We start from the raw sequence: 12,166 nt of genomic DNA on the forward strand, positions 1-12,166 counted from the left end.
AATTAAAGGAGCGGTTGTTGCTCTTCCACCAGCACGCTGCCAAGCATCACTGAGCACAATCACAGACAAAGAATTACCAGCCATTCTATCTGATTACTATAATAACAACCGCCTTCACCCTATAAAAAAGTGTTTCCTCTTGGCAGTGCCAAAGCATAACCAGCCTTGGAACTACCCTCTCTCTCTCTCTCGCTCTCTTCCTCTCCTTTAAGCTGTTGAGACTGTCTTTACAATGGATGTGTCTGCTTGAAATTACATCAGCTGTTATGACAATGACACATTCTAACGTGTCAGCGCGGCGGATTTCAACTTGCGGCAGGCGCGCTGCGATGCAATGACTGGTATGTCTGTGTCTGGAGCAGAAAAAGAGGAACAAAATGAATTGCGCTCGCTGAATTCAATTCCATGCGAGTGTCTGATAAAGAAATAGAGAGTGAAGACTAATAGAGAGAGCTGACAGCACTAGAGCCCATTAACTGCAGTGCAATTCATCGGCACGCATTAAACATTATGCAGGGGTGTAATCATACGGCAGCAAATGAGAATGTTGTGCTACAGTAGACTATACCTCTTTCACGTCGATGTAAATAGAGGCATGCTATTTGACAGATGGAGTGATATAAGTAATATCTGTCCTGTTCTATATGATCAACCAATAAATGCAAGGCAGAGGGGGATTATCTGTGCTACCGGATCTGTACTAGACAGCCCAAGGAACACGAGTGGCGAGGAAGGTGGGTGTGTCACTGGCTCAGATCGGCCCAAACACAACTAGCCACTGTGGCATAAAACTCTTGTATGTGCTTGTGTGTTACCTCTGTTATTGGCCATGCTGCGCTGCAGGATCTGCTCCACTCTCACAGCCATATCGGACATGTTTTGGGCTATTGCCTGGATCCGCTCCACGAGCCCAACGGGCTGGATCCTGAACAAACACACACACACACACACACACACACACACACACACACACACACACACACACACACACACAAGGTCTGCAAATATTAAAGGCAACTCATCAGTTCATATAACTAGAACCTATTTAACAATGCTTTGCAAGTAAACCCCTTTAAATAGAGGGCGACGTTACTTTTCTTTTTATTGCTTCCTTCATCGAACCGTATTTGCTTATTTCCCCCCACCCTGCAATATGCTTGAAGAAGCAAGGGAAAATGCTAATTAGATGGAACTCGGTTGGAGCGTGAAATAGAAAAGCTCTTAAACACTGACAGACACAATTTATTTATTGAGATAAAAAGGTGACTCAGCATATTTATTAGGAATCTCTGGGAGAAGTAGGAGCGGAGCTCAATTAGGTTGTTACCAAACGTCTTTGACCGCGCTTGATTTCCGTGGCTTGGAAGCCGCGCGAGCAAAACAATCACGAGCTACGATATCTGACGGGGAGAGATGGAAATTTGGAGGGCAAGAGAGATGAAGGAGATTTTGCAGACTCATGGCTACATATCAAAAGCAGCTTATTCCTGGAAATCTGTTGAAATGCTTAACGGTAAGGGAGCAAAACTAAAGATCCTGAACCTTACCAGACCAGAAGTGAGACTGAAATTTCAATTTCCCATGACAACTTGGCTTCAAAAAGCACATTTTAGGTTTTGCTCCCTAGCGTCTCACCAGAAACATGACAATTGTGGGACTCAGACCGCAGCCTGAATTCTGTATATGATACAGTTTGTATAGGAACAGGCGTATTTTCACAAATGTTATCAGTTTAGGCATAGGAAGGCATTGCAGCTATTTATTCATAGCGCGTTCGCCTCACAGCAAAAAGGCCCTGGGTTCGAGCCCCGGGGTAGTCCAACCATGAGGGTCGTCCTGGGTCGTCCTCTGTGTGGAGTCTGGATGTTCTCCCCGTGTCCGCGTGGGTTTCCTCCGGGTGCTCCGGTTTCCTCCCACAGTCCGAAGACATGTAGGTCAGGTGAATCGGCCGTACTAAGTTGCCCTGAGGTATGAATGTGTGTGTGTGTGGGCCCTGTGTGATGGCCTGGCAGCCTGTCCAGGGTGTCTCTCCACCTGCCGCCCAGTGACTGCTGGGATAGGCTCCAACATCCCCGCGACCCTGAGAGCAGGATAAGCGGTTCGGATAATGGATGGATGGATGTCTACACCAACTCTTTGTCCAATTCAGAGTGATGAGATACTGGTGACTACTTCAGCAAGCAATGGGCAGAGGGCGGAGAGAAACCTTAAGACAGGTTGTTAGGCCATTACTAGGCCCACACAGACGTGACTCAAACAATATCTCACCTATGGCAATCCGCAGTTAAATAGTGAAATCCACCTAACATGCATGTCTTTGGGCTATGGGAGGGAGGAATCATGCAAACATGGTGACTGGCCAGCTCCAGATAAAGGGGCCAGGAGACTGCTGTGAGGCAACAGCTTTAAACACTAATCCATCATGCCAACTCTTGTTGCTAATTGCATTTATTTATTCATTCATTTATAATTATCATTATTATCGTTATTATTAGCATCATCGTTTCATAGGTCATTTAAAAAGGAAAGCGATTTCTTTCACCCTGCTAGATTACAAATTTCCCTGCAAGTGGAATGGAAATCGGATCTGCAGCAGTTATGGAGAAACAATCTAAATGCACCGCCTCATGAAGACCATAATGTCCCATTTTTAGTTTTGTTAGGGGACACAACCATCATTGAGCTGCGTTATGTTGAAAATAGCTATTTGATAACCATCTCAATTACCTCCGGTGATATCATTGTAATTCAGCTGGCACACAAAAGGGAGCGTGATAGACAATAAGAAACTCCTCTGCAGTCAGCTTATCCTTAGAATGAGCCTTGTTACAGAGCAAAGAAATGATGAAACAACCCTAACTGTAGATTCAGTGGCCAAACTCTCATTGTATTGCAGCTGTGTGTGTGTGTGTGCTTTATGCATGTCTGACTGAATAAGTGTGAGTGATAGAGACATAGTGTGTATCAGGGGAAAGTTATACAACTCCTCGTCTTCACATAATTCCGCCATGTGGCATGGACAGCCAAGGTTACTGCAGGTTTTCCTTTAAATCAGCCGCTACACTGGGGGATTCCAGGTGCTAAGTCTGTCCTCTTTGGGTGATGGTGTGCTAATAAGGGAAATGATCTTGTGTAACGGAAAGAGAAACCTGCATACCCCATGCACTCCCTGTCACATGGCTGCCAATGTCTGCTCTATCATGAGCCAAGATATCAAAGTGGATGCCAACAGCACATGCATGTGGACACGCATCAAATATGTATGTATGCACACACATACACAAAGACATTTGACACAAAATCTCTCGCTTGCCCAGACAGAAGTTCCAAGTGTCAGGAAAAAAAAAATCCTACATTTACAGTGCAGTGTTTCTAGCCCAGGAGAAGCAATTGAGTGTTAGAGTGAGACGCCAGCCTATTCTTTTTAACCATTTATCAAGAGGGTAAAGTTTTCCCTGCCTTCTGCAATCACATCAATCTGCTGCCTGCTACACTTCTGTATTTGTTCTTTCAACTCAGAGATAATTTAGTATAGTATGAAGTGACAAAAAAGACAAATACGACTTTAATACATTTAGCTGTAGTACATTACAGGCAGTTGGCCACTACATCGCCACTTTTTTGCAATGAATTTACAGGCGATTTTTCCACAGCGTAAGGAAGGTGATGTGAGCGTAGGAGCAGTCATGCCCCGGAGGGATCTGGACAGCAGTGCCAGAAACTGGCAGGTCACTGCAGGAGGGAGCATCTCTTCTCAAACCCTGAGCGGGTGTGAGTTTGAGAAAAGGTCTGTTGCCATAGAGACTACAGAGCACAGCACTCTGGGGTGGCAGCTTCAACTTGTCCATCAGGACCCCCCCCCTCTTCTCTGGAGGTCTGTTATCGTTTCCCAGCTATCGAAGGAAAGGTACAAGGTAAAGAGTTTTATTTCTAACTGGGACCAGCCTTGTGACGAAAGAGCGCTTGCTCCTACCGCCGTACAGTAATTTCTTCAAGCCCAGAGACATGTATCAGGTTACTTTAAGACAGTACCAAGTACGTTTGACTTTTACTTTATAATCCTTGCGTCTTCACCGGCTTAAATAAATGCAGCCTATATTCCAGCAGATTTGTCACCTAAAGCAGCAGTGGTTTTAAAGCTATGAGTCATGACCCACAAGTGGGTCCTAGTAGGGGGCCAGGTGAGTTACTGGATCTCCACAGTAAACACATTTTATTTGGAGACAGAATTTAACCCCCCTTTACCTCTGTGGCGGTCATTATTTTTTGATAGATGACCACCTGGTCATGGATTATCCCTTACATAAATGCAGCAGTGTATTTACCTTAACCTGCCGTCCTATACTATTTTCACTAGGTTGTTGCTATGATACAACCAAGTGGTCGCTAGGATATTGATAAGTGATTGTTACATGTAAATTCTCTGCAGTGAAATATGGTGTGCCCCAGGGCTCAGTTCTTGGCCCTTTGCTATTCTTTCTTTACTTCTCTCCTCTTGGCGAAATAATACAGAGCTACAGAACACATTTCTGCTGCTACGCTGATGATACTCAGTTGTATGTACCTGTAAAATCAGACAATCACTCTCATATCAGAAATATAGAGAGGTACTTATCTGCAGTGAAAAACTGGATGTCATCTAACTTCTTACTACTTAATTCTGAAAAAAAACATGCTGGTTATAGGCTCTGCTTGACAAAGTCAACTATATGATCAACTAACGGTATCTCTTGAAAACATGATCTCCCAAAGTTCCACAGCCAAAATCCTATTTTTGATCAGTCCCTATCTTTTGAATTTCACATTAGAGAAATCTCCAAGACTATTTTTTTCCACCTATGAAATATTGCTAAAACGTGGTCTATTCTGTCCATGGCTGATGCTGAGATCCTGAATTATGCTTTTGTTTCATCCAGATTTGGTACTGAAATGTGCTGTTCTCCAACCTGCCACACACTAGCACTAAAACCCTTCAGTTGGTTCAAAATGCTGCTGCTATAATATGAACTAAAACTAAAAAAATAATTAAAATTTAATTTTTACTTAAATTAAAACTTTAAAAAGGTGGCATGGTGGTTAGCGCGGTCACCTCACAGCAAGAACATCCTGGGTTTGAGCCCCGGGATAGTCCAACCTTGGGGGTTGTCCCGGGTCGTCCTCTGTGTGGAGTCTGCATGTTCTCCCCATGTCTGCGTGGGTTTCCTCCGGGTGCTCTGGTTTCCTCCCACAGTCCAAAGACATGTAGGCCAGGTGAATTGGCCGTACTTAATTGTCCCTAGGTGTGAATGTGTGTGTGTCAGCCCTGTGATGGTCTGGTGGCCTGTCCAGGGTGTCCCCCCGCCTGCCGCCCAATAACTGCTGGGATACGTGCCAGCATCCCCACGAACCCGAGTAAGGATAAGCAGTTTGGATAATAAATGAATGAATGAATAAAAAAATCATATCACACCGATTCTAACCTTCACTCACTGGCTCCCCACTCATGCTTGATCCGACTTTAAAGTGCTACTATTATCCCATAAAATACTTAATGGGCTTGCCCCTTCATATTTGTCAGATATTATCTCGAGCCCTTTGCTCTCAAAGTGCAGGCCTCCTCTACGTCCCCAGTGTTAAAAAGGAGTCTCCAGAGCCTTCTCTTACCGTGCGCCCTTTCTTTGGAATAGTTTCCCAGCCAACATCAGAGAATCTGACTCTGTAGACTTTCAAATCTCATCTCTTCTCATTAGCTTTCAACAAGTCATTTTATTTCTTTGATAGTTTGACTTCCTTCTGAGCCTTTTTAACAACTTTCCCTTTTTAGGAGGGTCTCACTCTCAGTGTATTTATTATTACAGGTCTTGGCAGTAAACTTTTGCTCTTGTCCTGCCAACAAGAATGTTCCTAAACTTTCTGAATGCATCGCACCATTCTAACTTTCTGTTTTTTTCTCCGTGCCCATGTTATATGCCTTTCTCCCTCTCTCTCCTTCTCTGTCTCCCTCTTTCTTGTTTTTCCAAGACCAAATTTCTTCCTCTATGGACTTTTTAATGACCACGGGCTCACCTCTCTCTCTCTCTTTCTTTCTTTCAACCACCTGACAACTTCAGGAGCCTGTTTGTGCTGTGTCCTGTCTTCCCTCTCTCATACTCCCACTCTCCTGGAGATTTAGGCTATTGTCGGCATTGTTCTCATTCATAACTGCTTTTCTATTATTTGTTTTGGCTATGACCAATTCTGCATCACTCTCATCACTTCTCTCATCTTCTTCATCACTTCTTGCTCCCTCTGTGTGAATACTATGCCAAAGTCTGCCTCTTGTGTGCATGGGAAATCTATTCTCTCTGCAGGGCACCACACAGCCAGCTGCTCTCGACTGCATCTATAGGGTGCTTGATGTGTCTTGGATGGTCACACTAAATATGCCTTGCTCTCTCTCCTTACAATTTAATGACCCTGTCCATTTAAATTTGCTTTGCTAAATGTTATGCATTAACTGTATGTAATCTGCATTACCTCACTCTGTGTGTAATCTATGATGTTACATTATAATTATGTCACTTTTGTGTATTTTGTACAATCGACACCTACACTTACTGCATGTCTGTCATCCTGGAAGAGGGATCCCTCCTCCATTGCGCTTCCTGAAGTCTCCCATTTTTTTTCCCTTATAAGGTTTTCTTGTGGAGTTTTTTTCTCATTCGTGTCTAGGCTCCAAGGATAGAGGGTGTCGTATATTGTTGTAGATTGTACTGATTGTAAAGCCCTTCGGGACTACTTTGTAGTTTTGGGCTGTACCAATAAACTTGACTTGACTTGCTAATAATAATAATAATAATAATAATAATTTTATTTATATAGCACTTTTCTAAAACAATGTTACAAAATGCATCACAAAAATAAATAAATAAAACCAGACAAAGCAAAAATAAGAGAAAGGCCAAATAACTAAGAGTAAAAATAAAAACAGCATAAATAGAAAAAAATATCAAACATTTGTAAAAGCTTTCATAAAAAAAAAGTTTGAAGATGTGATTTAAAAGAAGCTAGAGACTTGGTTTGTCTTAGTTCAACTGGAAGAGAGTTCCATAGTGTGGGGGCTCTAACAGCAAAAGCCGATCATCCTTTGTAACAAACCGAAACCTGGGAATAACTAGCAGGGCTCCATCTGCAGATCTTAATGGTCGAGGGGGCATATACCAAGTCAGTAAATCACAAATTATGAAGGAGCAAGACCATTTAAAGCCTTAAAGGTGAGCAGTAAATTTAAAAATTAATTCGAAACATAACAGGGAGCCATTGTAGGAAGGCAAGCACAAGAGTGATATGGTCATGCCTCCTTGTCCCAATAATGAGCCGAGCAGCAGCGTTTTGTACCAACTGCAGACAGTGGGGGGGGGGGCCTTGCTGATACAGAATAAAGTGCATTATAATAGTCAAGCCGAGAATAGATATAAGCAAGTACACCTTTTTGCAGATCAGCAATTGAAAAAAATGACCTAATTTTGGAGATTAGCTTGTGCTGGAAAAAGAATGACTGAACAACATGTTTGATTTGATTATCAAAACTGAGGTTAGCATCGAATATTACCCCAAGATTCATAGCAGCCTGCTTAAGACTACCTGACAGACCACCAAGTTTAGTAACCAAGGGGCTGATGGAATCTTCAGGACTGAACAGAATGACCTGACTTATCATCATTAAATTTGAGAAAATTTTCGGACATCCAGGATTTAATGTTAGATAGGCAAGTTGTGAGATTTGCTAGGGTGCTAGGATCTGTGGGTTTTAATGGCATGTATAACTGAGTGTCGTCAGCATAAAAATGGTAGAGCACATCATGATTTTGAATGAACTGGCCAAGGGGCAGCATGTATATAGAAAAAGAGAGGGGGGCCAAGAACTGAGCCTTGAAGGACACCACAACTCAACTGAGCCACCGAGGAGGTAGAGTTACCCAGAACAACAAAAAAAGTTTTGTTGGTGAGGTCAGAGCATAATAAGCTAAGAGCTGAGCCCTTGATGCCAACCCAAGTCTCTAAGCCCTATCTTACCTGTCTGATCTCCTTAAAATGTACAGTCCATCTCGAGCTCTTTGCTCTCAAAATACAGGGCTCCCGTGTGTACCCAAAGTTAAAAAGAAGTCAGCTGGTGGCAGGGTCTTTTCCTATCAGGCCCTTTTCTTGTGGAATAACCTGCCTGCTGCCATCAGACAATCAGTCTGTTGAGTCCTTTAAATTCAAACATAAAACTTATATTTTTGCCTTAGTTTACAATTAGTTGCCTTTAAGTTGAGTGCTTCACAACCTGTACTGCATGGCGGGTCAGTTTCTGTCTCAATTAATTTACCAACCACTGTTCTGCCGACGAGATTATAGCATATAGATTATGACTAATTGATGACTTGATTGATTATGACCAATGACTATTGCAAGCTGTTCTCTTCTCTCACATGTCTTTTCACTCTCTCTGAATGATGTCTTCTCCTTTCTCTTTTTCTGTGTGTGAATGGTGTCATGTGAGTCTCCCTTGTGTGCACGTGCAGTCGGTCGTCCTCCCAGGTCTCCGTGGTGATGGTGGTTGCCACTTGGACGCTGCCTGGCATTCCCCTTATCACATTTTCTTTTTATATATCTTATAAATCCATATCATTTTTGTTATCCTGTTTTCTTTTGTTTGTTTTTTTTTACATGGTGATGCTGGTCTCGTGGCTTGGGTCCTGGGCTGTTCCTGTGGCGTCTGGACACTGCTTGGCATCCTGCGTATCATATTCTTCATAAATTTTATAATTCCATTATAATTCTGTTATCCTCTTTCAATGTTGTATTCTGTAAACACAATATTAATTGCACATTGTCCATCTTGGGGGAGAGATCCCTCCTCTGTTGCTCTCCCTGAGAATTCTTCCTATTTTTTCTCCCTGTTAAAGGTTTTTTTTTAGGGAGTTGTTCCTTATCCGATGTGGGGGTTTAAGGACAGGATGTTGTGTTGCTGTAAAGCCCTTGAGGCAAATTTGTAATTTGTCATATTGGGCTATAAAAATAAAATTGACTTGACTTGACTCAAGTGATGTAAGAGGATGTTGTGATCGACCGTGTCAAAGGCAGCACTTCCATCTAAAAGAGCTAAAATTGAGCAGTCATCTCTGTCTGCAGTCAGCAGCAGGTCATTAATGACCTTAACTAGAGCTGTCTTGGTACTATGAAATGCTCTAAAACCAGACTGTTAAGGATTAAAAACAGTATTAGTGTTCAAAAAGAAATCAACTGAGAAAAAAAATTACTCTCTCCAGAATCTTAGATATTAAAGACAATTTGGAGATTGGCCTGTAGTTACTTAGGGACAGGGGATCTAAATTAGGTTTCTTCAGCAATGGGTAAACAAATGCATGCTTAAAACTGTCTGGAAAAGAACCAGAGGCCAGATAATTATTAAGAATTTACAGAATAATGGGGCTGATAGTAGAAAATACCTCCTTGAGCAGCTTAGTGGGAATGATGTCTAGGATGCAGGAGGAGGAGTTTATATTGGAGACTGTACTCCCCAACACTGAAATAGTAATTGGTTGAAACTGGGGGAAAGAGGCAGAATTAACATGGGGAATGGAATGAATGTAAGAGCCTGGCTGGATATGGGACCTAATATTCTCCACATTATTCACAAAATGATTGAGAAATTTTTCGGACGGCTCAACATCAGGTTCAAAATGAGAAATGAAGGGACCATTAACAACAGAATCAATTACCCTGAAGGGAACTTTAGGACTGTGGTTAATTCTTGATATTATTTCAGAGAAGTACGCAGATCTCGCACCCTTAACTGCCTTCTGGTAAATTAACACTTGGTTTTTAAGGGTGTTATGTGCTAGTTCGGACTTGTTGACTAGCTCAGCTCTTAACAGGTGGTTGTTAGGATTTTAATGGGTGGCTGCTAGGGCATAAATTATGACTGCTAGGGTGTAGTAGGTGGTTCCTTTTGTGTTATTGGTTGTCATGGGTACATGGGGAACCATTTGGGCCAGTACAATTACTAACCACAACACACCAAACATTGAAATCTATTGCTATTGTTACATGTATAACCACCAAACGTGGCCTTACTCATTGCTGAGACAAAGTAAGGAATGCCAAGTAAGGACATATTTCCTCAGGGCAATGGATTTCTTAAATAGGCAAATGAATTCTTTAGTTGTTGTGTTGTGCGTCTATGCTACTAGCCCCTTAAACATCCATCAGAACAATATTTTTTCCAATGCTACATACCTCATCCTTTGCTCTGCTGTAGCGTAATCAAATTCAAAACACTTGTCATTGGTACACAAGGCAACGAAGGGAACGGACTCTCTTAGTTTCAGACTATGATCAAGAGTTGCACACTCTGCAGCTACAGTGCTCTTAGCTCTTCTACCCCCTTGTTATTTACAGTATTACGCAACACCCAAACAGCACATTATATTACCTGTCCAAGGCTAAGCTGAGCTCATCCAGCTTGTGAGAGTCAGTAGTGTTCCCAAGTTTGGACAGCGTGTCCATCCTCTTCATAATGACCTCCAGCATGTCACTGATTTTCCTAAGTACTCCACGATACTCCGGACCACCGAGCACTGGGAACAAAACAAAAAAAACAGATATTTTAAGCAAAACTCTACCTTGTTAAGGCTAATGTAGAACACAGAGAGCTAGGAGGGCAGAATGAGTTATAATTTGTACAAGACTTTGGAACAGTAAAAGAGGGATAAGAGGAAAAAAATCAGGAAAGATAAAATAAGGCATGGTGGCAAGTTGGAGATCAAATAAGAACAATAGCATACAATGGCTGTAAATGAGGAAAAAAATAAAAAGCATGGCATCAACTAACCAAATTAAACATGGATGGGGTAAAGCAGATTGTCCCCATCTAAACTAAGCTACCATAAAAAAAAACATTCCTAATTAAGCTTTCTTGTCTCACTATAAATATGAAACTTTTTTCCATTTGAAAAATTCGGAATATGACATCAGGGGAAAAACAGCAGCCCTGCTTGCACTTAAAATCCCTTTTTTTATATATATACCATGCAGTACAGGCCAAGGACAATAAAACACCTCCGCATCACATCAAGCTTACAAGTGGAAGTTTTAGGAAGCCGTTTAAAAGATTTTCAGTTTAACTTTTATTTTGTCGCCTTTATTCTTTCTTTTCCTTACTTGGCCTTCATTACACTAGCGGCAGTGGCGCCTGCAGGAATTTTCCCCATGGTACGAATGCACACACATGTTGTTGCCAAAGGTGACATTCACCTAAATAACACACAGACACACACTGATAATTATGTCACGATGCCACAGTAGTCGTAGGCGTATACTTAACTGACCCCTACCAACATCTTTATGGGTTGACTGATCATACTGCAGTGATGACCAAAGTAACTGTTTTATGCCAACTATTCACAACGCTAAATGCCATATTGTGGATTAATAGGCCATAAAAAACAGTCAGCTGCCATCCTCATTTTCATCACCCCCCCCCCCCCCCCCGCTCTGATACGTATAAAATCGACCTCTGACCTCTTCCGCTGCTTTGTTCTTTTTTGCTTTGGATGTAAACAAAGAAATTTAAATGTCTTTTTGTCACATTTTATCTCATTTTGCCGGCCACAGTCGCTACGCTTGAAGGACGTGTTGTTTACCGCACGTTGTTTACCGTTGTTTCTATGCAAATGTTGCTCGCATTTCAGGGGGAGAGCATTTTCTAACAAGACAATGCAGGTGAAAGGTGCTATGCAGGCGGTGAGCCTTTTTCTGTAAAAACCGTAAAAATGTCTTATAATATCCAGAACCAAGGCGGGCGGCAGGCACGGTGGCGCAGCGGTTAGCGTGGTCGCCTCACAGCAAGAAGGTCCTGGGTTCGACTCAGGCCCCGGGGTAGTCTAACCTTGGGGGTCGTCCCAGGTCGTCCTCTGTGTGGAGGTTGCATGTTCTCCCCGTGTCTGCGTGGGTTTCCTCCGGGGGCTCCGGTTTCCTCCCACAGTCCAAAGACATGTAGGTCAGGTGAATCGGCCATACTAAATTGTCCCTAGGTGTGAATGTGTGTGTGTGGGCCCTGTGATGGCCCGGCGGCCTCTCCAGGGTGTCTCCCTGCCTGCCGCCCAATGACTTATGGGATAGGCTCCAGCATCCCCACGACCCTGAGTAAGGATAAGCGGTT

The 12,166-nt window shown here is 42.6% G+C and overlaps 1 protein-coding gene across 2 annotated transcripts in view; it reads right to left on the bottom strand.

Annotated features, from left to right (window-relative positions):
• LOC130118924 (alpha-1,6-mannosylglycoprotein 6-beta-N-acetylglucosaminyltransferase B) overlaps positions 1–12,166 on the bottom strand; it is a 120,346-nt gene that overhangs the window by 57,656 nt on the left and 50,524 nt on the right. For both annotated transcript variants that reach the window (XM_056287247.1, XM_056287248.1), the window contains exons 3-4: positions 10,439–10,583; positions 816–925 (exon numbers count right to left, since the gene is read on the bottom strand). In XM_056287247.1, the coding sequence (XP_056143222.1) occupies positions 816–925; positions 10,439–10,583 (255 nt within the window). The remainder of the gene's footprint in view (positions 1–815; positions 926–10,438; positions 10,584–12,166) is intronic.

Source organism: Lampris incognitus, chromosome 10 (genome assembly GCF_029633865.1).
Source record: "Lampris incognitus isolate fLamInc1 chromosome 10, fLamInc1.hap2, whole genome shotgun sequence".
Lineage (NCBI taxonomy): Eukaryota > Metazoa > Chordata > Actinopteri > Lampriformes > Lampridae > Lampris > Lampris incognitus.